The sequence below is a fragment of the Stylophora pistillata genome, chromosome 12, assembly GCF_964205215.1.
Source record: "Stylophora pistillata chromosome 12, jaStyPist1.2, whole genome shotgun sequence".
In the NCBI taxonomy this organism is placed as follows: domain Eukaryota; kingdom Metazoa; phylum Cnidaria; class Anthozoa; order Scleractinia; family Pocilloporidae; genus Stylophora; species Stylophora pistillata.
In genome coordinates, this window is record NC_142530.1 from 24,000,465 (window position 1) to 24,024,397 (window position 23,933).

General features: G+C 40.9%; 1 protein-coding gene across 3 annotated transcripts; it reads right to left on the bottom strand.

Moving 5' to 3' along the window:
• Positions 1-2,572: 2,572 nt before the first annotated feature.
• Positions 2,573-23,933, bottom strand: LOC111326362 (sacsin-like). Of its 3 annotated transcripts, XM_088739910.1 has the most exons (11): positions 23,572-23,932; positions 22,494-22,574; positions 21,549-21,608; positions 20,263-20,363; positions 19,958-20,068; positions 19,651-19,798; positions 17,819-18,824; positions 16,997-17,571; positions 5,310-16,432; positions 4,789-5,068; positions 2,573-3,449 (listed from the first exon to the last, which is right to left on the bottom strand). In XM_088739910.1, exons 3-10 carry the CDS (start codon positions 21,550-21,552, stop codon positions 4,790-4,792), a joined length of 13,347 nt encoding a protein of 4,448 aa, XP_088596036.1. In that variant the 5' UTR covers positions 21,553-21,608; positions 22,494-22,574; positions 23,572-23,932; the 3' UTR covers positions 2,573-3,449; position 4,789. The 3 variants fall into 3 exon arrangements, with proteins under 3 accessions (XP_088596036.1, XP_088596037.1, XP_022786070.2); XM_088739911.1 differs by having other exon boundaries at positions 20,263-20,360; positions 22,494-23,933; XM_022930335.2 differs by having other exon boundaries at positions 22,494-23,932.

Here is a 23,933-nt window from a genome sequence, read left to right on the forward strand (position 1 = left end):
CGGCGAATGAAACTTTTTATGAGAAATTCAACTGTTGGTAAAGAAGAATATTTAAAACCACTTGTAAGTTACAAATTGCAATATCGTACAATTATTTTTCCCATTTCTTTGTCAATTTCCTTGCGAATCAACGACTGCTGTAACATTAAAAGCTTCTTAATGATGTTGATGCATCTATTCGCGATAAATAAAATTACGAGTTGTCGCTCATCAATTGACAGATGACACAAACATATGGATATTTTAAGGTTAGTAACTTCACAACTTCGCGATTTCGCCTGCACTTTGCTTATTATGTCTAAATTCAGATAATTTACTTAACTTTTGAGCTATTTTTTACAAACCTCGCCATCTTTTTCATGAAATCCATCTTTCGCCTACAAATTCTTCTGCAAAATAAGAGCAAGTCGAACTAGGAACTATTTCTAAGAACAGAAAAGTGTTTCTTAGAAATTTAGGAAGTTGGTTAACATTATGTCACGTGTCTCATTTCTCGGAAAATCATTCCACTACTTCCGCTACGTCATTGTCTACTTTCTGTGAATAAATTGAAGAGGTTAGATTTGGTTTTCATTCATTTATTATTTTTAATCTCTAATGGCGGATGAACCACTCAAGTGGAACACATATCGATAAGTCTCAAGACGGAACTGGTCAAGTTTCGTTTAAGGTAAGTTTCTTCATCTTTTCTTAATTTTGTCATGCATGAATTTCATCGGCAGATATTTTTCAGGTTGTGCCAATATTTTGCGCGAGAGTCAAAATGAATAAAGATGTCTTTAGTTCTTTCGGGATGGTTCGCTTCGCTGGTAACGGCTCGTCTGAGTGCCTATTCATTCATTTTAACCATAGTTAACAGTTCTGTTCAGTTTTTAAGAAAGTTTTTTTTGCAAAGATGTATCACAAATCATGTGGAGCGTCACTACTTTGTTTTCTTTCTTGTCCTCTCTTAACTTTACTTCAGTGTTATAATCGAAGTAACTATCAATTCCGACATGTTCAAACCCGCAAGGTTGACTTGATCAGAAAAACAAAAGTTTCTTACCTTGACTGAAGAGGCCTTCTATTTTGGGTTCGGATACCACTGGTTCGACCTAAAAGTACTTCACCAGATAACCCTGGTTCATTGATTCAATCACAGGCTAAAACAATTATAGCCGGCATCTCTGTTGCTAAGATCTTTTTTCGTCAGAAGCATTTGGTATGTAAATCAACTCGTGCCTCCTACTGCTTTTCAAACAAAGGTGAGTCACTAAGTAAAAAGTTGATAGTTGGTCTCCTTGTCAACATCAAGTTGTTTGTATATTTTTCTTTTTTATTTTGGAAAATATGACATACTCATGATTTCCGCCAAAGGCTAGTTACCTGGCGAAGTCCTATCGCAAAACCAATAAATAATTTTCTTGCGAAATTATTTAAGGAAAGAAAAAGCCGTAAAAAGCGGGTCCAGTTACATAATCTGCTTTTCATGTTATAGGGTTAATTTTTTTCCGGGGAGCCGGGAAATTCAACATTGTGTATACCTCACGACAATTTACTGGACCTCTATTGGTTTTCCGATGGTCTCCCAGAGTTAGGTTCAAGCAGGTCGCTTGTGGCAGAAATTCTCTCCTAGACCGCATAGACTTTTTTTCTCTTTCTGCGCTCAGTTTTCTCAGGCTTCTCAGTAAGACCTTTCAAGTGCCACTGAGACGAAATTGATGCTCTTTAAACCAAATTTTTTTATGCCTAGAATGAAAGTTTAGTGTACCTAGAGATAGGTAGTAGTCCACGGGCGATTTGAATTTCGTTATAGAAAAGTGGATTTTTCATGCAGTTTGCTCTGTCTTACTTACATCTCGTATTTGTGAGCTGATAAAGAACTGTTTTCTTGAAAACGCAAGCATTATGTGATTGCAAAAAAAACAAGGTGCTCTGGTGAAAAAGAACCTCAAGAGTCAACTTGGACGAGAAACTACAAAGCCCATAAAGGTTGTGACGCGAGAGGCGTTGTCTGGAGCGGTTACGTCGCTTAGTATGGACTTATAGACCCGATAACGGCCTACCAATAAATAGCACAGAAACTTATTAAAAGTAAAATGCAGATCGAAAAAACATGACCCATATTGTAATGATGTGGCTCCTTTGCTTAGTCCCTGTATTTTACCCAGTGCGACATTGATGACGATAAGGACCAGGGAGGCTGTGGGGAGGAGCTGGTAAGGGGTGGGGGGAGGGGGTTGGGTCCATTTTTCTAGGTATGTGCTGTTGGCCTTTAAGACCCCCTACATCATTATAGTTTGTTCTGTGGTCAATTCTAAACGCCATCTTAGTCACTTTTGGGCAAAGTAAAAACTTTGTAACCGCGAATCTTTCCATTTTTAAATTCCTCCCAGTATTGTCTTACTCTCAAATTCCCGAAAATGTACAACTTTATTAATAACTCGACTAAGAATGCAAACCCATCATAAAGAATCCAGTCGTGAAAATGTGACCCCATCAAGAGGCACATCAGCCTAACGTCAGGAGGTATCCCCCAGGGAAAGAAGCTCTATCAGTTTCACGAAAATGTAAGAGAGCGCTTAAGAATGAATAGAATAATAAGTATTTATTAACCACAACTTCCCCAGCAACCATAGGTAACCTACTTTTAAGATATGGATAGAAACCAACAGCTTGATTGTCAAATTTAGTTGGTTGACTCTTACTTTAGAACTTAACTAAACACGTCTTATCCTTAAACTGTTAAAAGGGTTTCGCGGATAGGTTTACTGGCTTCTATTTGTAACTTATTTTTCCCTGATGCTGTCCAGGGCTACCTTTTCAACTCTAAAATAATAACACAAACTAATAGGAAGAAATAAAAGAAAATGCCATGGATAATGTGAAAACATTATGGCAAAAGTTCTTTCATGCAACAAAACTCTACTTCCCTGTGAGAACGCAGGTTAACATGCGGGAGAAGAACAAAAATAAACAACACCACAATTCTCTTAGCCTTGTTTGCATTATTCTGGTCGTGCATAGCACTGCTCCGCAATGTATCATTTCTGTCTCTCAAATTCACCTGCGGATGATTCTTACAGATTTTCAAGCTAGTTATTCATCAGGTACTATTGTAACAGTAAATTCAGAAAACAAACTTCTTCGGTTAATATAAACTAAGCTAGAAGAGGGTCCAGTTACAAAAGAATAACATTGGATCGTCGACCTAACAAGTATCCCACCTAAGGATTGCTATTCATCATGTCTATAAATTCTTTCTTTTTCTACTTCTTATTTATGTACGCAATCTTGCATAATAATTTTCGGGTTGAGTAAGTCATGGATAGGAGGGAAAGATACTGAAAATTGAGACGGTTATGACGGTTGTCACTTAAACCGCGTCCGAATATCACGCTGAAAACTTGACTTTAAAGACATCTTGGGAAGCCCAACAAAGTAGCCCCAGCAGTCTTGAAAAGTATCACCTGTGGAAAGTACAAAAGAGTACAGTTATAATTATTGACGCAGTTCTAATGTAAATCAGCAGAAAAAACTTGTTAAGTAAAAATCTAATTGACACTGATCCTTTTAGATTGAAGTGATTACTGGTATATGGCATACGTATTCGACCACTGCTCACCAAAATTGAAAGAATACACACGAAAGTGATATCGATTTGGTTGATTGTTCAACATAAAAAGACATCGACGCATAATACACCAAACAGAAAATGCGCAAAGGTAAGAAGTGAAAGTTACAAGATATTAAAATTTGGCAACCCCTCCTCAAAATTTGTGACAAAAACTGTCTTAAGCACCCGATGGAAATCTAAATCAGAAGTCCGCTTAGAAAACGTTTGGACCAGAAAGTTTTTTTGCCGAGTTTTTGATTTTGATCATTTTCAAAGAACGAAGACACTTTCGGTAGTTTCTGGAAAATCGTTCCGGGGTTAGAATTATGATTCAAATTTCTTTCCTACGAAAGCAAAAACATGGTGATTTCTTTAACTTTTCGAGACTCAAGCGTTAAGAGAGGTACAGGCTGGCACACCCAGTACCAGGTCTCTCGGAGGGCTGGTTGTTGACGCGTCATCTATGTTTTTTGTTGGTAGGCGAGATACAGCGTCAACAAGGCTTCGAAAAGTTTTCTACCAATTTGGTGTCTTCCGAGACATTCGCGGTCATCGTCACATTCCCACACAAAGCGATGATCTCGGCCCATTATTGAAAGAAAACAAGTATACCAAAATACAATTTTTACAAATTTTGAGAAGCCTTTCGGTTTGTTTTCTTACTCCCACAACAATAAATATAACTAACGCGCGAATACCTTGCCGTTTCAGGGACCTGAAAATAGGTGGGCCAATCTTTGCGTTACTTTGGACGCCATTTTTGGAATCCATAACAATTCGATACTTTGTACGAGCTCTGACGTTCGACTCTTTGCACAAGCGATCTCTACGCATTGTGCAAACGATTGATGGTCACACTAGTGATTGAAGTTGATTAATTTCAACACAAACAATTGCTGTGTTGAATAACACAAGCAATAAAGGTTAAACACCATCGATTGTTATTCTAAACTACGACTGATATTCAGTACTATCTATCTGAACACTAGCAGTTTATAATTAGTACTTTCCATGGGAGACTTACAACGGCTGTCGGTGAAACAAAAGAAGAGATTGGTACTCAACACGAACAATTGGCCATTTTACAACGGCACCTAAATCGATTTTCACTTCTTGTCAGCACCAACGATTGAGTTTTTTAACACTAGTGGTTAATTTTCTCAGCCCACATGGCTCCTCACAGACGCACATACCTTATCTCATTCTGTTTCTGACATTTTCTAAGACCCTTGAGGCTAGATCCACGGCATCTCTCGCAATTTCTTCTGTGTAAACGTCGCTTGGAATCTGAGGGATATCAACCTGGTCGGGGTAACGCATGCGCGTCGAGTGACCCACGCATTTTTCAAGCTGGTCCGATAAGGTGGTCAACTGAGAGTCATCCAGCGACAGGGAATTTTGTACTAAGTTGTGAACATTCGTCTTGTTTGAATCTACAGAATATTGGGCGGCTTTCAAGGCTTTCTCGGCAGCCTGAAAAAAAAAAAGAACGTAGTTGTTTCGCGCATGAAGGAATGGAAAAGCACCACTTTTGATCCAAATTGCATTAAGCAAGTCACGTCTTTGAGAAGACAAAAGTTAACAACCAAATAAATCAGATCTTTCCTACATGATCTAGTTGACCTGTTGCTTGTAATTTGATCGTACGAGTTCTCTTGGATATCTCATTACCAGTGACACATTAGAGATAATTACTGTGCAATCCATCTCTTACCTGGTGACATTTGAAACAAGCCCAAACGAAAGACGGCTTCGTAGTGGCAATGTCGTTATCAGCAGCTGCCAGATCAGCTTCAGCCTGTCTGAACCAGCGTCGTGCCTGCGCAGGTTGGGGATTAGTGGTACAGAAGCTAGGAGGAACTTCCCATGACCGTGATCTGTGGCTCCATGACCCATAGTGTCGAGTGAAGTTCTCTCTGTACTCCTGGCGCTGTGAATTATATCGCCTTGCACGCACCCCCCAGAAGCTAAAATACGCACCGTAGGATCCATAAGGACTTCCGGTCCCACTGCGTCTGCGCAGTTCTTCTCTTTCTAATCGTTCAATTTCATTTTTTATATGCTGGAAAACCTCCGTGCAAAAGACTTCGTTTCCTGGATTCTTATCTGGATGCCACTGCAAAATGAGTCTCTTGACTACTTGTCTTCTGATGGCCTCTGGTAGCATCCATGTGTCTTCAAGAGTTCTCGAGATGTCGTCAAATATCTCCTGTTTATCTGAGGAAAGGCGAGAGCTTCCTTGCTGATCAGAGAGGACAGTAGCCGAGGATGTTATCTCTTGAAGACGGTAAAATTTATAGAGCTCAGTGGCGCGGGCAACTTTTGGTTCTTTTTCATGTCCAATGTTTATCCGGTAGCACTTCTCAAACAAGCTGATGTTGTCACCAGAGACTTCATCGATTATCATAGCATAAATGAAAATAGCGTCCCCTTCTTCAAGATGAAGACTTGGATCATCCAGTTCGTATCCGACATATTCCCCAGACTCGAAGGACATGAACGCTGGATTTAAAAGGTTGTGTTCTGCTATAGGTATGAAGCTTCCTGGTTCTGGAAAAACAGATCCCCCCTCTCTGTCGTTCGAATCGTCTTGTCGAATGTTCATGCTGTCTAATAAAGACATAATTTTACCAGGCTGGGTGCTCAGCATCACTGGGATATACATGGTAGCTCCTCGCAAGAGCCCTTTACACGATTCTGCAATCACCTCTGACAACGTTAGGGATATCCTTGACATGGTGTCTTCGATGTCGCCTGCTGCGTCAAGATACACTTTCCAAAACTGTTGACCGGCGTCTAAAACCTTCTCCAAAAAGTAAGGAACTTCGCGTTCACTGCCTTGGATCGGGATTCCGTCATGAACCAGATGAGTCACGATTCTTGGCATTCCAAGGAATTCAATTCTTTTCAAACTGTCTTTAATAGTTAAGACCAAATCTTGATCTAGACTATCACCTCGATTTGCGTGGCGAAGAAGTCTCACAATTCCGCGATAGAACTGCTCTGAGTGGAGCTGTTTCCTTAAAGAACTAGCCGCACCTATGTCAAAACCTTTGGCGTTATCATTAGAATCCAAGAACTTTTCTTCAATTACGCATGACATCATTTGTGGTCGGACTTTGATGGGAAGAAGCATGATCAAGTCCTCGTAGTTTGCGTTTCCTTGGCACCTTACTTTGGCTCTGTCAAGGTCGACCACAAAAGGTGCGCTGAAGCTTGTGATACGATCACCATAGAGGCGAGTGTTCTCAAAGATCAGCTCGGTGGCCATCATCAATACTACATCAAGTCTCCCTTTGCTGTCATCCAAACAAGCACTGTATGAATAGGTAGCGGGGAGGTACAACGACGAAATATCCTGAGCAGCTTCAGGTGAGTCTTGTAATGTTTCTATTAGACCTTTAACCGCCCTCAAAGCGCAGTTAATCTCGTTTACATGAAGGATTTTGTCTCCACATTGCTCGTGTAACATGTCTAACACCATGACATAGTTGGAGGGTATGATAGATGGAGAACAACCCAGGTGTACAAAGAGTTTCGAAAATATACTTAATTCGTTTGGCATTCTGTAAAGAAATGGCTTGATTTCAAGGTTCTCATACAACTCGATAACCACTTGCTTAGTAAAAACAAAACGTTGACCTTCTTGCACCAAAATACAGGGTGTATGGGCAAGTCTTTCTCTCGCGACAGTACTTAAGGGGGCGTTTTTCTGCAAAAAGTTGTAGATGTTCGACATCACTGATGTTCTGGTCACCTTCTGACTTACATTGGTTTCCATATCGTTCTCCTTTACCAGTTGAAAGCATACATTTTGGCAGTGAAAAACAACTTGGTCCATGGTCGGCTCTGTGCGAACCTGGAGATGGGAGATGACGGCATTACAGAGGTCTCGCTCGCTTTTCCAACCCTTGGTGTCCATCAAGCACTTGTATTTTCTTGGATTTGCCCATTGCGGAAGGATTGATGCCGTTGTCCATGCTACGTTAGCGTGCTCTGGTAGCACAGAACCCTTAAATGCAATGTAGGGAGTATGGCCATCCCTTCCTTCACCGAATTGAGGATGAATTGCTCGTAATTCCGCGCGCACTGGATCTGTGGCTATAAACTGGATATGACGAACGGCGTGCAAAACCCCTTCCTCTACAACATTCTTTCGACAGAACAGGTGTTTCACTAGTACCTTGGACTTTTTGTAAGTTTGACCATTACTCTGTGTCGCACCTTCCTCTTGAACTTCAATTGCAAACTTCAGAAACAGATCTGTAGAAACCTCACAGATTAGCCCAAGTTTCTTCAAAAACCGCAGCCATTCGGGCGTGTTGAATGGCGCGGGTGGAAACATATGTTCAGCAAGCAGTGCGCTGAAAACTTCATGTTCAGGTTCGTAGTAAAAGGACGCCCTCTTCAAACTTCCATCTTTATGGAGAATGATGGCTGTTTTACTCAAACAGCTGAGTAGCCTCTCCTTATCACTTTTGTCTCCCTCTGATAGTCCGGGAAAAATGACGTCACGGATATGCTTAAGATGAGTAAATCTGGCCGTACTGCTAAAAAATGCCAAGTACTGCAAGATGAATTGACAATAGACGTCAACCGCGGATACACATTGGAATTCAAGAAATTTGAACAGTGGAAGTAGTTGTGGCCACTCCTCGAGAAAAACCACGTTTAATCGACGTCCTAGCTCCTCCATTTCTTCGCGTGGGATATTAAATGGTAGGACGCAGATCGTTTCACAGCTAATACTTATGAGTTCCCCATGTGTGGCTTGATAGAATGGAAGTTTTCTTAGCGCAAGCTTGCTGTGATTCTGCAGCTTTTCCACGTTACGACTGAAGTACTCCAAAACGTCGAGACATTCTATTTTCGCCAATTTGCCTTCAATAGCACTGGGGTTCGTTGCCATTTTAAGCTCCAAGGATTTCAGAAGAGATTCTGGTGTCGTAAGGTTTGCTACAAGCATGCGTGCAAGGCACGCGGAGTCGTAAGGCAAGAAATGGTAGTTCACCTCGGCTAGGCTGAGCTTCCTCAAAGTCTCAACAAGTCTGGAGATATTGGTATCGATACTGGCACCTGCAAAATCAAGTACAGCCTCTGCCAGATTAAGGGGCACAAGAAAGTGTTCTGTTTTGGCCGATGGTGCCATGTGGATCGTTTGAGTACATGGAAGGATATTCCAGTTTGACAGTGGTTGTAGAATTCTGTTTATTCTTTTTTTCTCTTCTTGTGAGGGATTATTCCTTTCTTCACTGATACATTTAGTTTCTTCCCACAGAAACTTCCAAACTGCTCCCACCCATTGCCTATTAGGTACTGATTCCTGTGTTGGACACCATGCAACGAAGCCATTGCTGGTGGAATACTGTCGTGGTAGGGCTCGATGCAAAAGTGTGGCAAAATCTTCCACTCCAAAACGTTTAAACACAGGTGACTCCTGACTCTTTTCGTCTTTAAAGATGTGAGATCTCACCTCATCGTGGACAAACATCTCACTGCACTGCGGTAAGATACCATGATGACGCGATAGATACTTAGGATCATTCGAACTGAAAGTGTGTAGGTGATTGTTCTGTGTTACGAGTAAAGGCAGTCCTGGTAGGTTTTCCAGGAAGTTCTCGTCATCCTTACAGTACTTCATAACGAGCAAAATGTCTTCAACCTTCTGGAATGGCGTATTTTCAATATGAACAGCCATGGGTCCAACACAGCAGAGCGGATTATCATCATTAAAGGTCTTGTAGAACGCCATTATTGCAGAGGGTGAGATACAGTGCGATTCCACGTCAGATGATTTTAATGCCTCATACACAGAGAGCGAGAACTTCTCAAGATTAAAGCCCGTTTGTAGTAAGATGTCTTCGAACCTCCTTATCTTTTCCTTTCTTCGCTTCTCCTCTTTTTCCAGGTCGCCTTCAAGAGGGTAACGTCTCAGTTTTCTAGCGAAACAATCGTTTACTCCTAGATTATTGAAAAATGCCTTTTCTTTCCCCTCGCCTGTTGGAGGGAGCCAAAAAAGTTGAGTCTCCTCATCACTCCTTTCTGATCTGCCACCTCTCATCACTGGGAGGAGTTTTAATCTCTTTTCGTTCATCTCTCGATAAACGGATCTTTGTAAGGTCGCCCAGTAGGTTTTTTCTGAAATAACCAAAGGGAAAAGCTTTTCGTACTCAAAAATCTTTGAAAACAAAGTATCGTTGTTGGAATGGAGTTTACTTTGTGCCGAAGTGGGAGAGATTGGAAAATGATAAAAACTCCTGACTTCATCCAGAAGCGTCAGGTAACATGATGTAATCACGTCTTCAAGCAGAGCATTGTTCCAGTCAGTGCGATAACCACTAGCTTCGTCTCTCCACAAATTTCGCCTTGACTCATGGTCCAATGTAAAGTGTCCATTGATGTGTAATGGGAGAGTAGTCTCGAGAGGAAGTGGAAGGAAACAATAAGCTTTCTTCGCCTTATTTGCAGGCTCATCAACCGTAGAACTTCTTTCCAAAAGGCAAGCAACTCCACCACGAGGCAGCATTCCCAGATCCCCCCTTCTGTAAGCATCTGTTATGCTTGGTTGTACCTGTTTCTCAAATCCAACTTGCTGAGCAACAAGCCACTTTTCTTGGTTGCCACGGTTGTCTTGTAGATTCAGAACATATGAACACTTTCTAACCTCGATGTCATATGGGTAAAGGTTGCTTGGTCGTTCAACTGATTTTCTAATATTCTTGATAAAAGTGGCAAACTCGTGCCTTTTCGTTTCATCCTCCTCCGACATTTCTGCTGCAACGGAGTAGATGTTTATTCTTTCTCCTGTTGTAGGGTCTATGTCGCACAAGGTGATCTTCCTTACGTTGTTCACAAAGATCAGAACCTCGAACAGTTCTTCTTTTAGTGCTTTCATCATTTCGTCTAGGACATCGGGTGTTACTGGGGTCTTCGATATCCTAGAGCTATTCGCCATCTCTTCTGTTCGTAATGGAAAGCGAAACATTGTCGAATTCTGCACGGGACACTCTTTCTGGTCGTAGCAACAGAAAACGTCTGGAAATACTTTTCTGAGCTTTTCCACTCCTCTGAACATCCTTCCTGGTTTCCATTCAGTTGCACCTGGTACATATTTGTAATGGGGATCAAATACGCACAAGACGTCTCCTATCTCCTCACTACTAGAGACGAACGACGGTACGTCCGTGAGGTGGTACACAGCATTGAAACCAACACCATACTGGCCGGTTTTGTTGGGATCGTCTCCTTTACTGCCTTCGCCGAGATTTTGTATTCCTACAATGTCAGCCTCCGTAAATGGTCGGTTGTTGTACACACACAACGCAGGACCCTGGAGCAGTTTCCAGGAGTCCCCAAATACTTTTTCGTCCAAGTGTTGTCGAGGGTCGCTGATAAAGCAAATCTCTGTTGCTTGAGCATCATCGGTATTCTGAAGAAGTTCTTTCAGTATTTCTTTCTCACAAGGATAGGCTGTAAGAATCCGCCTTAAACGATTTTCAAGTCGTTCGCTTTGTCCAAAAGGAATCCCAGTTGAAAAACGATGTAGAGTTTCCTCGCGACGGGTCTTGACACCAAGCTGAGCACTTACTGGAAAGGGAATCATTTCATTGACAAGAAGTACACCACTTTCGTCGGGTATCCAGTCGCAGTCTCCCATACAGAGATCGCCAACAGGTCTCATCACTCCCATGGAATCTGGTAGATAGCAGGTTTCTTGTTCTCCTTCATCTCCAACATCTTTTGTACTACGACTCTTTAAAATATTTCCCAGTTGAACAGCCAAGTTAACTGCCACTCGAACATTCTTCTGATCGAGTTTTTCCTCCCCAAATGTGCACTTTATTTGATTCAAAGAAACTCTGAAGTCGTTGGCACTGAAGGCAGCCTTTACTCCTGCAGTTTTCATCAACCCCTCAAAACGTTTTGCTAAATCATACGGAAGCTGGCGAAGATATGGAGAACAATCGAAATTCAGCTCGAAAGCCACTTTCTCCGTTAGGACAAATTCTCCGTCAATGAGAATAAACTTTTTCCCGCTAAACAGCCCTTTTACTTCCTCCTCCGTGATGCGCTTGTTAAAAAGAGCTTCCTCGAGATACCTGTACGCTGCCTCGCAAACATCTTTTATGCTCTTGACCTCAGAGTGGTCCAAATTCTGTGTGCTAACAGACGTGGCAATGTTAAGTTGCATTTTAACATGGTCTATTGTAGCCTGTTTCCTGTCCAACTGCAGGAACGCTTGAACAGTGGTTGGCAAGTGTAAATCAAGTATTGGCTCAGTGCAGCAGACTAGATTCTTTTCCCTTTTAGGAAAGGACTCTGTGGGAGACATGAATACTATGCCATTATTAAAATCAAAGTCATCTGCTTTCCAAGGGAGTGGAAACTTCTCTGGCCTCTGAAGCACTGGCAAAAATCTGGCGTGTAAAATCTCCTCTCGAAATTCAAAGGAAGCAGGATGCTCATTATCATGCAGCAGCTTTCTTTCTAGATGATCTATGAAAACTTTTGTACGCTTTAACGCTGAATCACCACAATGACCACTCAAAAGGCTGATACTCTGCGCTCTTCCTGCAAGCAGTGGCCAAGGGAGGTCATTTGTTAACATTCCAAGTTGCTCAAGTTTGGCAAGTCGTAAACTGTTCTGGAAGGTATCTCTTGTTCCACATGGAAACATTTCGTCTTCCGGGCTAAACAGAGAGGCAGCTAACTTAGTCGGGTTAATGAGTTGGGCAGGACGCTTAAGTCTTCGACCATTTGGTGAGGCTGGAATACAAGCGTATGTCTTAATGAGATCGTCAAACTCTCCATTTTTGTCATCAAGTGTGTACAATACCAGGTGGTCTCGCAGGTGTGATGGAATCAAAGTAATGTTTGGAAAAAATAACTCCCGGAAGAATTTACTCTTGTCGTAGTTTTTCTCCTGGATTGTGGTCACGAGATCATAGCTGACAAATGACTGATAGATCTCAGCTGGAAGGTCAATGATGACTGCATCCTCTTTCTTAAAAAACTTCAAAACTTCAAAAGACAGCTCTCCGATTTTTGGATCATGCCGAAAGTTTGGCTCCAGAAATACCACGTGATTAATGTTCACCCAATGGCTTCCATTAGAAAAGAGAGAGTAGCCTCCACTTACCAAACTTTGGTAGAACGAGCGCGCAAGGGGCTCGCAGTTTTGCTCTAGCTCACACGCTCTAGGCCATAGTGAATAAAACTGGTACTTGTCAGAAGCTAAACTCTTGACGTCCTCGAGAAGGTCTAGATAAGCTTTACATACGGAGTCTTGCATGAGACTTTTGTTCCACTCGACTCCAATGAAATCTTTGTCGTCTGCTGTCTTCTCCTTCAAGCCTCGCCTGCTGGAAGCCACTGCAAACGCCCCGTTCACATGAACTGGAAACCCACTTTTTATTGGAAGCGGGAGGTAGCAGAAAAGTCTTCCTACAGGATGTTGCACACCCGTTGAGACTTGATCAACAACAGGTACTGGTAAGAGTTTTCCAAAATCATCGAAAGTCAATCTCGCAGCCACTCCCGCTGATGGAAGTAGACTCTTGTCATCCTTTTTAAACTGCATTGCGTGTCCTTTGCCCATGGAAGATACAACAAGCCAAATCTGAGACTCATCTGGCTTGTAGGCCTCGGCTTCAACAAACACTTTTCCGCACTCTGTAGTGGTGCTCTTAATGTTAATTGTAAGCGCAGAATTAAGAAGATCAGGCATCGAGCTATCAACATCTCCTACCTTCTTTGCAACTACAGATGATGCTTGCAAAAAATTACACTGTTGCAAAAAATAACGTTCTTCCTTGTTACGTTTCTTTGCAGCATGGGATAATGAAACTGGAAAGGGTAATTCTCTTAGGATTCCTTCTCTACACAATGACTTGCTAACTTCAAACAGGAGCGAAGGTGGACGAGAATGGTTCGAGTCTTTGGGTAGATGATAAATGCTGACCCGGACCACATTTTGTGTGAAGAGAAGAAGGGTCTTAGCACCAGAGGCGAAAAGCTTTAGGAGGCCTTTCATTTGTTTGTCGTCGTAATGAAGTTGCTTGATTTCACTTTTCGTGGCTTGCTCTCTAGTTCGTAATGGAAAACGAAACAAAGTTCCAGGGTACGAGTAGTCGTCCTTATCCAGGTGAAGATCGCAATCAAATATTCCATTAAACGGTTTAAACTGATTGCTGAGATTCCGAAGTCTCTTTGTGTTTTTGTTGATATTTATCTTTATTCCAGGTTTGTTCTTGTTTCTAAGTGCCTTTCCAAGATAGAACGTGTTCGGGTCGAAAATAACAAAATAATTTCTGCTCAAAAACATCGGAACATCTGTCAGATTGTAGACTGCGTTGAAACCAAGTCCAAACTTTCCAATTTTCTCAGTTTCTTGTTCCTTTGTAGCACCATTTAATTTTGTGATGTTTTTGAAATCCTCGTCTCTGAATTCGGCATCGTTGTAAACCCATAGAGCAGGACCCTGACAATGCTTCATTTCCTCGTCAATCAGACAGGTCATGGCATCCTGGTTCGTTCGTTCGTCATATAGAAATTTCACTTCAGTGGCGCCTGCATCGTCTGCGTTTTGGACAAGCTCTTTGGGTACTGCAAAACCATCAGTGTAGTCCTCCAAAAGTCTGCTTAGTCTACGGGTAAGTTTTTCTTCTTGTCCGAATTCCTCTCCAATATCCAGCTCGTCTGGCTCCAACATTCGATTCATCAACGTTGGAACGTGCAAAAGTTCAGCCGTGCTGTTTGGAATGTTTGGATGTACATAAAAGTAATCCATCTCTTCATCTTCTTCTCCATCTTGGCTGCCTCTTTCTAGCCACTCATGCTCGCAGTACATGCATTTCTCAACTGGTGCAAGCTTAACATACGCATCGCCTTCCACATGTGTCGGAATGAGCACCTTTTCCTGATGTTCTGGCAGCAACCGTTCTCCAACGTTTGGCTTAATTTCATTCAAAATGTCCACAGACAGCTGAAGGTCCTTCCGTACTTCTGCCATAGAAGGCGGAGGGTGGTTGTCGTACTTCTCTTTTATTAGATGAAGAACATCTAACAAGAATGCGTCATCACACTTCTCTAGTAAGCCAAAGTTTGCAAACAGCCTGTGGAATTCTGCCACCTCTGAGGGAAGGGAACAAATATATGGTGACAAATCAATCGGAGGTTTCTGAGATAGCAAGTATCTAGGGGAAGAAAATCCATCTCCGTTCCAAATCCACTGAAGGTTTTTGACATTCTCCAAAGCAGCAAATACTTCGTTATGATCTGCACGACTGAGAAAGGCGTACATTTCTTGGGCGATGATAATATAATGCGGCTTCTCTTGTGAGCTGTAGCAACGTATTACATTCTGCAAGTGCTGCACGACGTCCAAAACAGCCGGGTCTGAGTTCCATGAAAAGAAACGGGTTAATTGGGTTGATGACTCCGCTTTGACAAGAGGTTTTACCGATCCAATGATGTTTGTTGCTTGTTTGTACTTGACATCTGAAGGCTTCAGGAAATAACTCTCTGTGTACGTTTCTCCCCAGAACGGAAGACTTTCGGGGTAGTCATGGGGTTTTTGCCTGATCACAGACACCCATGGAATACTTTTGAGATGCATGCCGAGCTTTCCTGATCCTGAAGTTCCAGAGACGATCTCTTCAAGTTTTGTCGGATTGCTAGTTAGGAATGACATGATCGCTGTTGACTTCATTTCCGCTACAGAAAAGTCAGATATGTTATTCACTGCTTTTGCGCTTTCGTACAAATCTTGCCCTGTGATTTCTCCTTCGCCTTTCATGCCGAGGTATTCTAAAACTACTAGAGCTCTCGGGCGATTAAACTTTCCCACGGGAAACACATCTTCTTCCGCAAACATTCCTTTTAGGAATTCGTTTCTGGGATCAAATACCTCCTTAGGTCTTACTCTGTCAGTTTTTGTTGAGACAAAGGGTAGGTCTTTTAACCGATGCTGAAAACTTGCGTCCTCTGCAGTGTAAACGTGATATCGATCCATCACGAATTCCATCAATCTGTCAATTTCTTCTGTAGAGTAACGTTTACCTACCACATCCGGAAATATCAACTCAAGCAAAACCTCACAACGTGTCAAGATTTTGATGCCTAACAAACCTGCTAATCTCTTAGCGTCATTATCTCTGACGTCGATAAGATCCCTGAAGGTCTTTACTGGAAACGCTTCGTCAGGCGCAGCACAAATGCCATCGCCTTTGGAAACAAATGCTCCGCACAAAGTCTCAAAAAGCGGAAAACAACTCAAGACTTTTATCACGTCTGGACTGAGCGAAGAGGCTTTGGCTACAAATCTCCTGAAAAATCGTTTACCATTGTCTGATATGGTTTGGATGGCAGTAGGCTTTAAGGAAAGGACAGCTGTCACGGCTTTCAATACGCTGAGAGTTGATGGCGGATGAACAAACGTTCCCACAACGGCAGGGTGCCGAGTAAGGAACCCTGGATACTCTTGCATTACTGTAACACCAAGTTCTTGCAAAGCTCTGACTACAGTGTCTTCTAAAGAATCCCCATGAAGGCTTCTTACGACAACATCAGCTTGCACTTTAAGTCTCACGAGGATAATCGGAGCTTTCGTCAAATCTAGTGGAAGTAGTGGCAGGCCTTGAAGTCTGCAAAGCTCGTCTACTGATGAAAAGCTTTTTCCCAGGTAGGCCCACAAATTTCCAAGCCAGTCTTTGGACGGATGACTTCCGACCCCGGGATACCACAAAACGTTTTGTTCGTCAGACCAACCAGGTGGTAGTGACGTCGGGAGAAGTTTAGCAACGTCATCTTTAGTGAAATGCCGTAATTGAGTGCATCCTATACAGAAAGTGACGGGTCTCTTTAGCAAATCTTAGTTTCCTCCTAGAAGTGTAAAGTTTACATACTACCTGTACGGTGTGGTTATAACAAGAGGTCTCACATAAATACAGGTAACCATAAAAAATCATAAAGATCACAGGTAAAATAACTGTGATCTCTTATTCAGAGGAATAACATAAAATCCTGAAAGCACGGACATTTTTGCTTTTATTTCCCAAATAGAACGCTGTTATTTCTATCATTATAATAAAAATAATACCTTCATTGCTCTTTCATAAAATCACAAAAGTGGCTTCCTCAATACAAGCGAAATCCTCGCTACTCCGCCAAACAACGCGTACACCATGCCTTGAGGAGGAATTGGTAACAAGATGCCAGAAAAGCATCTTATATATTCCCCATTATCTCGAATTCTTCAACGAGCGAAAAACGATGACCTTAAGGAATTTGGCAGTGTGCAATTCAAGGTTCTAGTTGTTGTAAACTAGGGGGATTTATCCTAATATCTTTTTCAGAGGTATTTAACCAGCTTATTTCAATAACTACTGTCAGTTTGCATACCTTGATTTGCGACTGCATCCAGGTTTCGTGACAATTCTTGGTCGATGTTCTCATCTAAGAATTTTAGTTTTGGACACGGTAAAAGTTCACGGGGATGTGTTGATGAAGAAATGTAGACAGCCTCGCCCATGTTGGAAAAAGACGCAAACTGCTCGTTGGAAATCGGTAACAGCTCCAATCCGAGAAGCTCAGAAAAGCAACCGTCTTTGAGGACAAATTTCAGCAGCAAGAGCTTTTCTAACCATTTCAGGTTTAAATAGCAAGAGGGAACAACCTGGAGGACTCTTCGCGTCAACGAGGGTGTTACTTCTGCACTCAAAGTTGAGTACAAACAAATGGCTTCTAAAACGTGGTCGGGTAAACTGGCGACGTTTTTATTCGCTGCGAGGAAAACGTTCACCAGAAGTTCCTTAGGATCGCTTTCTGCAAGTTTTTCAACGATTACGTCTTGCACCTTTAGCCACTTTCCTCCTTGAGCCGGAGTATAGATGACGCTCTTGTCAAGCAGCAACTCAAATAGGGGTTTCTCTACTCTTTTCCATTTCTGATCGATATCGGCTGTATCAGGCCATGCTCTATTCAAAGAAGAAATAGATTATCGAAATTCTTGAAGCTAAAGAAGGACTTTTAAATCAATAAACTGCTTAAGCATGAGATTAGCAGATCTCTTGTCCACAAAAGAGATACAATTCGTCCTAAAGGAAACCGATTGCATGTCCCAATCAATTTCAACAGTTTTCATCAAATCATCTTCTTGAGCGCTTAGCAACATTTAGAAGTAAATAAGCCATAAGGGCAGACAGGTCATTAATTAATTCTTACTTGTACACGGCCTCGCTTTGCACACTGTATTTCTGCTTGTCCATGGCATCCTGCAGCATTGACGCATAAGCTTTAGGGATGGCCTCTTGCAGAAGACACTGGTTCCATAACAATGACTTGTCAGTCAGGGGCTGGTCTTCCTTCTCAGCCAGATCTTCCTGTTCAGCCGTAGGCGTCTTAATGTAGCGCCTGTTCTGACTCAAAGCAAAGAAGCCATTGATATGCACTGGCAATCCTGTCAAACTTGTCTTTTGTACTGGTAGTGGTAAGAAACAAAACACGTGGCCTTTGATGTTTGGTGTTTCATTCTCCCGTTCTGGTATCGCCATGGCGACACCTACTAAAGGCAGATAGCTAAGATCTTGATCCGAAGTCAAGGCTTTAAATTCTGACGAAATTTCTCCTCCACAGAAGTAGTTGCTAACTAAAAACGAATGTCGCTCTGGCGCACTTTGTATGCCTTGAGAGAAAGAAATTGCTTCAATGGTGATCGGATAAGTTACCCTGACGGCTTCCGGCAATAGTTCACCTGATGAGATCTTCCTTCGAAACTCACTCCTCTTTTCTCTCACCAATTGGAGGGTCTCGTTAGCGATTTGGACTTGAAAAGTTTTCCTAGCGTCACTATCCGTTTCCTCTCGAACAAAAAGTTCAATGGATTCCAGATACTGAAGAAAGAGAAGGATCAAATGAGCATCTGCTTCAAAACTTTCAAATAACGTGTGCACCTTTTGGGTAGTGTATAACGTCTGCGATAGCTTAGATGGTTTGGTTCTTAAAGGGAAACGAAACAGTGTTCCATCATAGGATCCCTGTTTAAAAGTGTCTTCTGTACAATCGAGTATCCCTTTGTATGGCTCAAACTGGTCTGGTATGCTTTCTATGATGTTTCGCTCTTCTTTCAAAAGCCACCTGTGCCCGGTTCGTTTGCCCCTTTCGTCGCTGAAGTACTCTTCGTGCGGATCAATCACTCCGATCTGTAAACCACTGACGATACTTGGTAGGTCTGAAAACGAAACAAATAGTTTTGTCACTTTTCAACATTTGAACACATCCTTGCAATATTGGTAAAAAATTTTTGCTTTTCACAATAGCTGGCAGAGACAAATAGGATTACGTAAAGGTGTTATCTGTACAATGCAAGGATAGCACTTGCATGATGTTACCTTCGAGTAGGAAAATTTCTCCAATTTCCACTTCAGCGAATTTTCGGCTTACTATCGATCAGCAAAGAATGAACAAATCCCAAAATTTAAAGCGCCGCAAAAAAGTACTGCCTAAGTTCAATGGTACGCTTCTCGTGTGAATCTTGAATTCTTAACATTCGAAAAGACTTTTGAACTGGTAACTTTTGTTAACCTTTTTATTTTGGTAAAAACGTAAGGAGTGATCGCTTAGACTCCTAAGCAAGGGGCTCACATGAAATGAGTGTAAAATATGTAATTAAATACTGAAATACTAAGAAAATATAATTCTATAAATTCAAACTCTTTTGAAGGATTAGTTTAAAGTATTCATCTACGAATATTATTTCGTGTAGTTCCCCTAAATGTAACGCTAAAAGAAAGAAAATTGCACAATTTCAAGATTTATTCCCTGTTTTGAAATACTGCTGTGACAAAAAAATTCAGAAATAAGTTCCCAGTAGAAATTTTTGCAGTCACCTCGAACATGAAAAGTTTGTTCTCGCGAAACGCACAAAGTCGTCAATCTCCGCAAAAAAAAGTAAAAATAAAAGCTCTGTTACGTTGTTTTTGTCAAAAGATTAACATAAACAAAGAACGCCTTGGAAAAATTCACGTCAGGGTCTGAGAACATACCAAGAGACTCACCTGTCATATGAAAAACAGACTTAAAGCCAAGACCAAAACGGCCAACTTTTAATGGGTCTTTGACTTTAATACTATCGCACAACATCCGTATGCCCTTCCAGTCCTCTTTTGTAAACTGAGCATCATTAAATGCGTAAAGAGCTGGGCCCTGTCACATAACAAACAATAAAAATCTATATGGAGCTTTCAACTTCAAATAAATGCTGAAATGAGTAAATTAAAGGCCTTGTCTACACTTTCCGGCCTAAAAAAGGCAGTGAGAATAAGTAAAACGAGTTTCAAGCTTGCACATCGAAAAATAACGTACCTGAAATTGAGCAAGACCCTGGTGATGAAGTTTGGTTGTGCCATAGCTGTGTTTGTCATGGAGGAATTTTACATGACTTGCATGTGCATCCTCTGCATTTTGGATGAGTTCCTGATACAACAAAACATATTTCAAGATGTAAAATAAGCCAGGAAAGATATTTGGATTCACAACTGCTCACTTAACCTTCACACAACACCTACTGAGAGGAAGGGGTGTATTAAAGTGACCCTAACCCACACCTGAGCAACCCCCTTCCCCCATTCCACTTTTCAGAGGACTTGCTAGTCATTGTCTCATCTTACCTTCAATATCTGCCCATCATCTGGATACTGATCTAGGATTGTTCTCAACTGCTGGATCAAAGATGGCCTGATTAAATCAAATCCATCATCATCACGGTCTGCTAAATAAATAAGAAAAATGATATCATCAGCACTATCGAGAAAACTCATGCATCATTTTCACCTATTAAATAATTCAGTGAATCAAGAAAAAAGATGTCTAACTCCTGGCATCTAAGCATGATCTAACTAATAGCATCTCCTTGCATCATCATCATGTCTAACATCTTAATAATCATTGATGTATTGCTGTGTACCTGAGCCACTGAGCATTTCATTTTCCAAAAGTTGCTTCCTTGCAGTATCCTTTTGCAAAACATAACTTTGTGGTTATGCATGCATGCCCATGCAGTGATTTGTATAACCCTTCCCATTGCTGGATAAAATCTTTTTACTCACAACTGCCACCACCACCTGTCTTTGTCTTTTACTGTCAAACAGTCTCTCTCTCCTCTGTATATAACAGTGATTACACTGTATGTTAAGTAACATTACTATCTGTATGTACAGATTTTCTGCTAGTCCACTTCCTATTTGTGTGTGTCTTGTTTGCCCTGCTTATTATCTATTATCTATAATCTTTAATTTCCCCTGCAATTTTTGCCTGATGCTCAGATTAAAGGCCCTATATCAATTGCCAACACTGTCTTTGTAACTCGTCACACCTCTGTAATATATAATCAACGCTGCCGTCTACCAGTGTTGCCTGTGTCTTACATTACCTTTCTGTGTTGCTTATGCTTGTCTTCCTTGCCTACTTAGTGTTGCTTGTCTGTCTCAACTTTCTTCCTTACTTTGTGGCTTGTCAGTCAACACTGCTTCTCTGTGTTTCTTGTCTGTTTTTACTGCCTGCCAATATGACTCTTCTGTCAACACTTCCTGAGTGTGTTGCATGTTTGTCCACACTACCTGTTACTTGTCTTTTTATGTACTTATAGTGGTGCCAGCCAATGTTGCTTGTCTGCCTACACTCCCTGTCAGTGTTGCTTGTCTATTTACACCACCTAACAGTATCTCAACTGCTTCCTTTTATACTTATATCTCTACTATCTTGTTAGTGTGTGCTGTGATCTTAATATTCTTACTGGCTTATTTGTTGCAAGATAATTCACGAATCAGACACCTTCACAAATAGGTTATTTCAGTTTGTAAAGGGTTAAATATAGAAGAATGTAAATCTTCGGTGGTTTTAACAAACTTAAGGTATTTAACTACTAGGAAAACAGAAAATTAAATTTTTTACTCACCCATGGCTAGTGATCCGTTTCCCTGGTTTTAGAAGAACGGCTTATGGAAGAATTTTGGATCTAGGGATTCAAAAGGAATATGTTTTAATTATATGATAAGCGTTGCTGCCGTTACTTCACTTACGGAGAGTAAGTAATATCGCTAAGGCAAATCGTGGTGAGTTATGCTTTAATTTAATGCGAAATACAAACGCTGGTAAAGAGGAATATTCTGAAACCTCCATGATGTAAAAATTGCAACATAAATGTACTTTCCCTATGCATTTCGTTGTTAAATTCCGCGCAAATACTGCTGCTACGTAACAGTTTTGGGATTCACGTCAGCTGAGCTTCACTGATGGATAGTCAGTATATCTTTAAAGCAAATTCCGGTGAATTGTGTATTTTATGCGAAATAAAACTGTTGGTAAGGAAGAATATTTTGAAACCTCCTCAGAATAAATGTTGCAACATAAATGCATTTTGCCCATGTATTTCGTTGTCAATTAAATTCCTAGTGAATACTTCTGCTACATAACTGTTTCGGGGTTCATTATCGGCTGAGCTTCAGTAATGAATAGTCCGTCATATCTTTAAGACAAATCTCAGTGAATTACGCTTTTCGTGCGAAATACAACTGTTAGTAAAGAACAACAATTCGAAACCTTCCTGAAGTAAAGATTTGCAAAACAAATGTATTTTGCCCATGCCTTGCGAAATTACGGCTGCTAAACTGTTTCGGGATTCAATATCGCCAGAGTTTTCCCAGTGTTGATGTTTTTATTAACAAAGACCAAAATTATAACTTTTAGCTTAATAATTGATGCTTGTTTCGCAAACAGATGACCAGCAAAGGAATATAGTGTTAATTAACTGACTTCCCACCTTCTTGATTTCGTTCGTAATTAATTGCTTCGTAGGCATAAATTCAAATAAATTACTTAATTTTAGCTATTCACTACGTACCTCATCGTCTTTACAATAAAATCCATCTTTCCCCTCGTTTTCTTTCAGCGAAATGAGAGCAATTTGCGTTTAGAACGATTTCTAGGAACAGAAAAATGTCTTTCCTAGAAATTAAGGAAGTTGGTCAACGCGACATGTCACGTGGTTAGTATCATTTTCTCGGAAAACTATTCCACTACTTCCTCTCAAACAAGAGAAAAATACACAAATAACACCTCTAAGAAATTTTTAGAGATGCTATCAAGTTGATAATCTTCTTTTTTGTTGGTTTGGCTTTTATATTTGAAGGGGCTAAATTCGATTTTCAGGCCGAACTTTTTAGTATTTCATCTTATGGCGGATGTTTCGCTCAAGCGCAACGCATAACAAGATGGAATTGATCAAGTTTCGTTCAAGGTAAGTTCTTTCATCTTCTCGTATCTTTTCCAACGATAGATATTTTCCTGGGCGTACCGATATTTGAGAGACAGTTTGTACGCAAGTCAATATGAATAACTTGAAAACATCTATATTTCTTTCGAGATGGTTCGCTATATGCTGTTAGCGGCTCGTCTGATCCCGTGGAACATAGACATGACGCCGTCCACTACAGAGTGATCTACATCATTCCGAAGTGGAAAGTTGAACGAGCATAAAAAAGGATGACAAGAGTGGAGGATGTAAAGTAACACGGATTTCACCGTAACTGGAACATGAAAAAGTGAAGCGACACTTTCTCCAAAATGCACTGATAGTGACGTCCTTTAAAATTCGAAGCGGATGAGTTGTAATAGCGGTCGAGGAGTACATCACTAACAATGATCAACAGTTCTGTTCAATTTTTACGGAAATTTTCTTTGCAAAGCTTATCTGACTAGCGATCCAACATCATTTCTGTTAACCTTGTCAATTTAGTAATGACAGGACAAAACACAAATCATATATGTGGAGCGAAACTATCCAGTTTCATTTCTGGTCCTCTGATCTCTCTCGACTTTTCCTTGATTAGATCATTGTAAATATCATTTTCCACACGTAAAAATACCAAGGTTGGCTTGATTAGATACTTGAAAACCTTTTTAAAATTAAAGTTTCTTACCTTAACTGAAAGTCCTTTGCTCAGGGTTCGGATACCACTGCTTCGACCTGAAATTATTGCCCCAGTTCACCCTTGTTAATTAATCCGATTTTTCAGAATAAAATATTCATAACATAGCTATTGTTAAGGTTTACTTTCTTTAGAAGAATTCGATATGAGTAAATCAACTTGTGCCTCATAACGCGATTTCAATATTACAGGTGATTCATCAATTAAATATTCATCAAATAGTCTCTTTGGTGACCATCAAGTTGTTCGAATATTTCGGCTCTTTTTGAAAAATATGACACTTGTAAAGTCCTTACACAAAGCCAATAAATAATTTACTTAAGAAAATATGAAAAGAAGGAAAATTCAGGAAA

Excerpts from the sequence above, each read along its gene's own strand:
- LOC111326362 (XM_088739910.1), bottom strand. Across the intron at positions 20,069-20,262 it reads ATGATGGGCAGATATTGAAG|GAACTCATCCAAAATGCAGA; the intron begins GTAAGATGAGAC and ends TTGTTGTATCAG. Across the intron at positions 18,825-19,650 it reads GTCTGTTTTTCATATGACAG|ACCTACCAAGTATCGTCAGT; the intron begins GTGAGTCTCTTG and ends TTTCGTTTTCAG.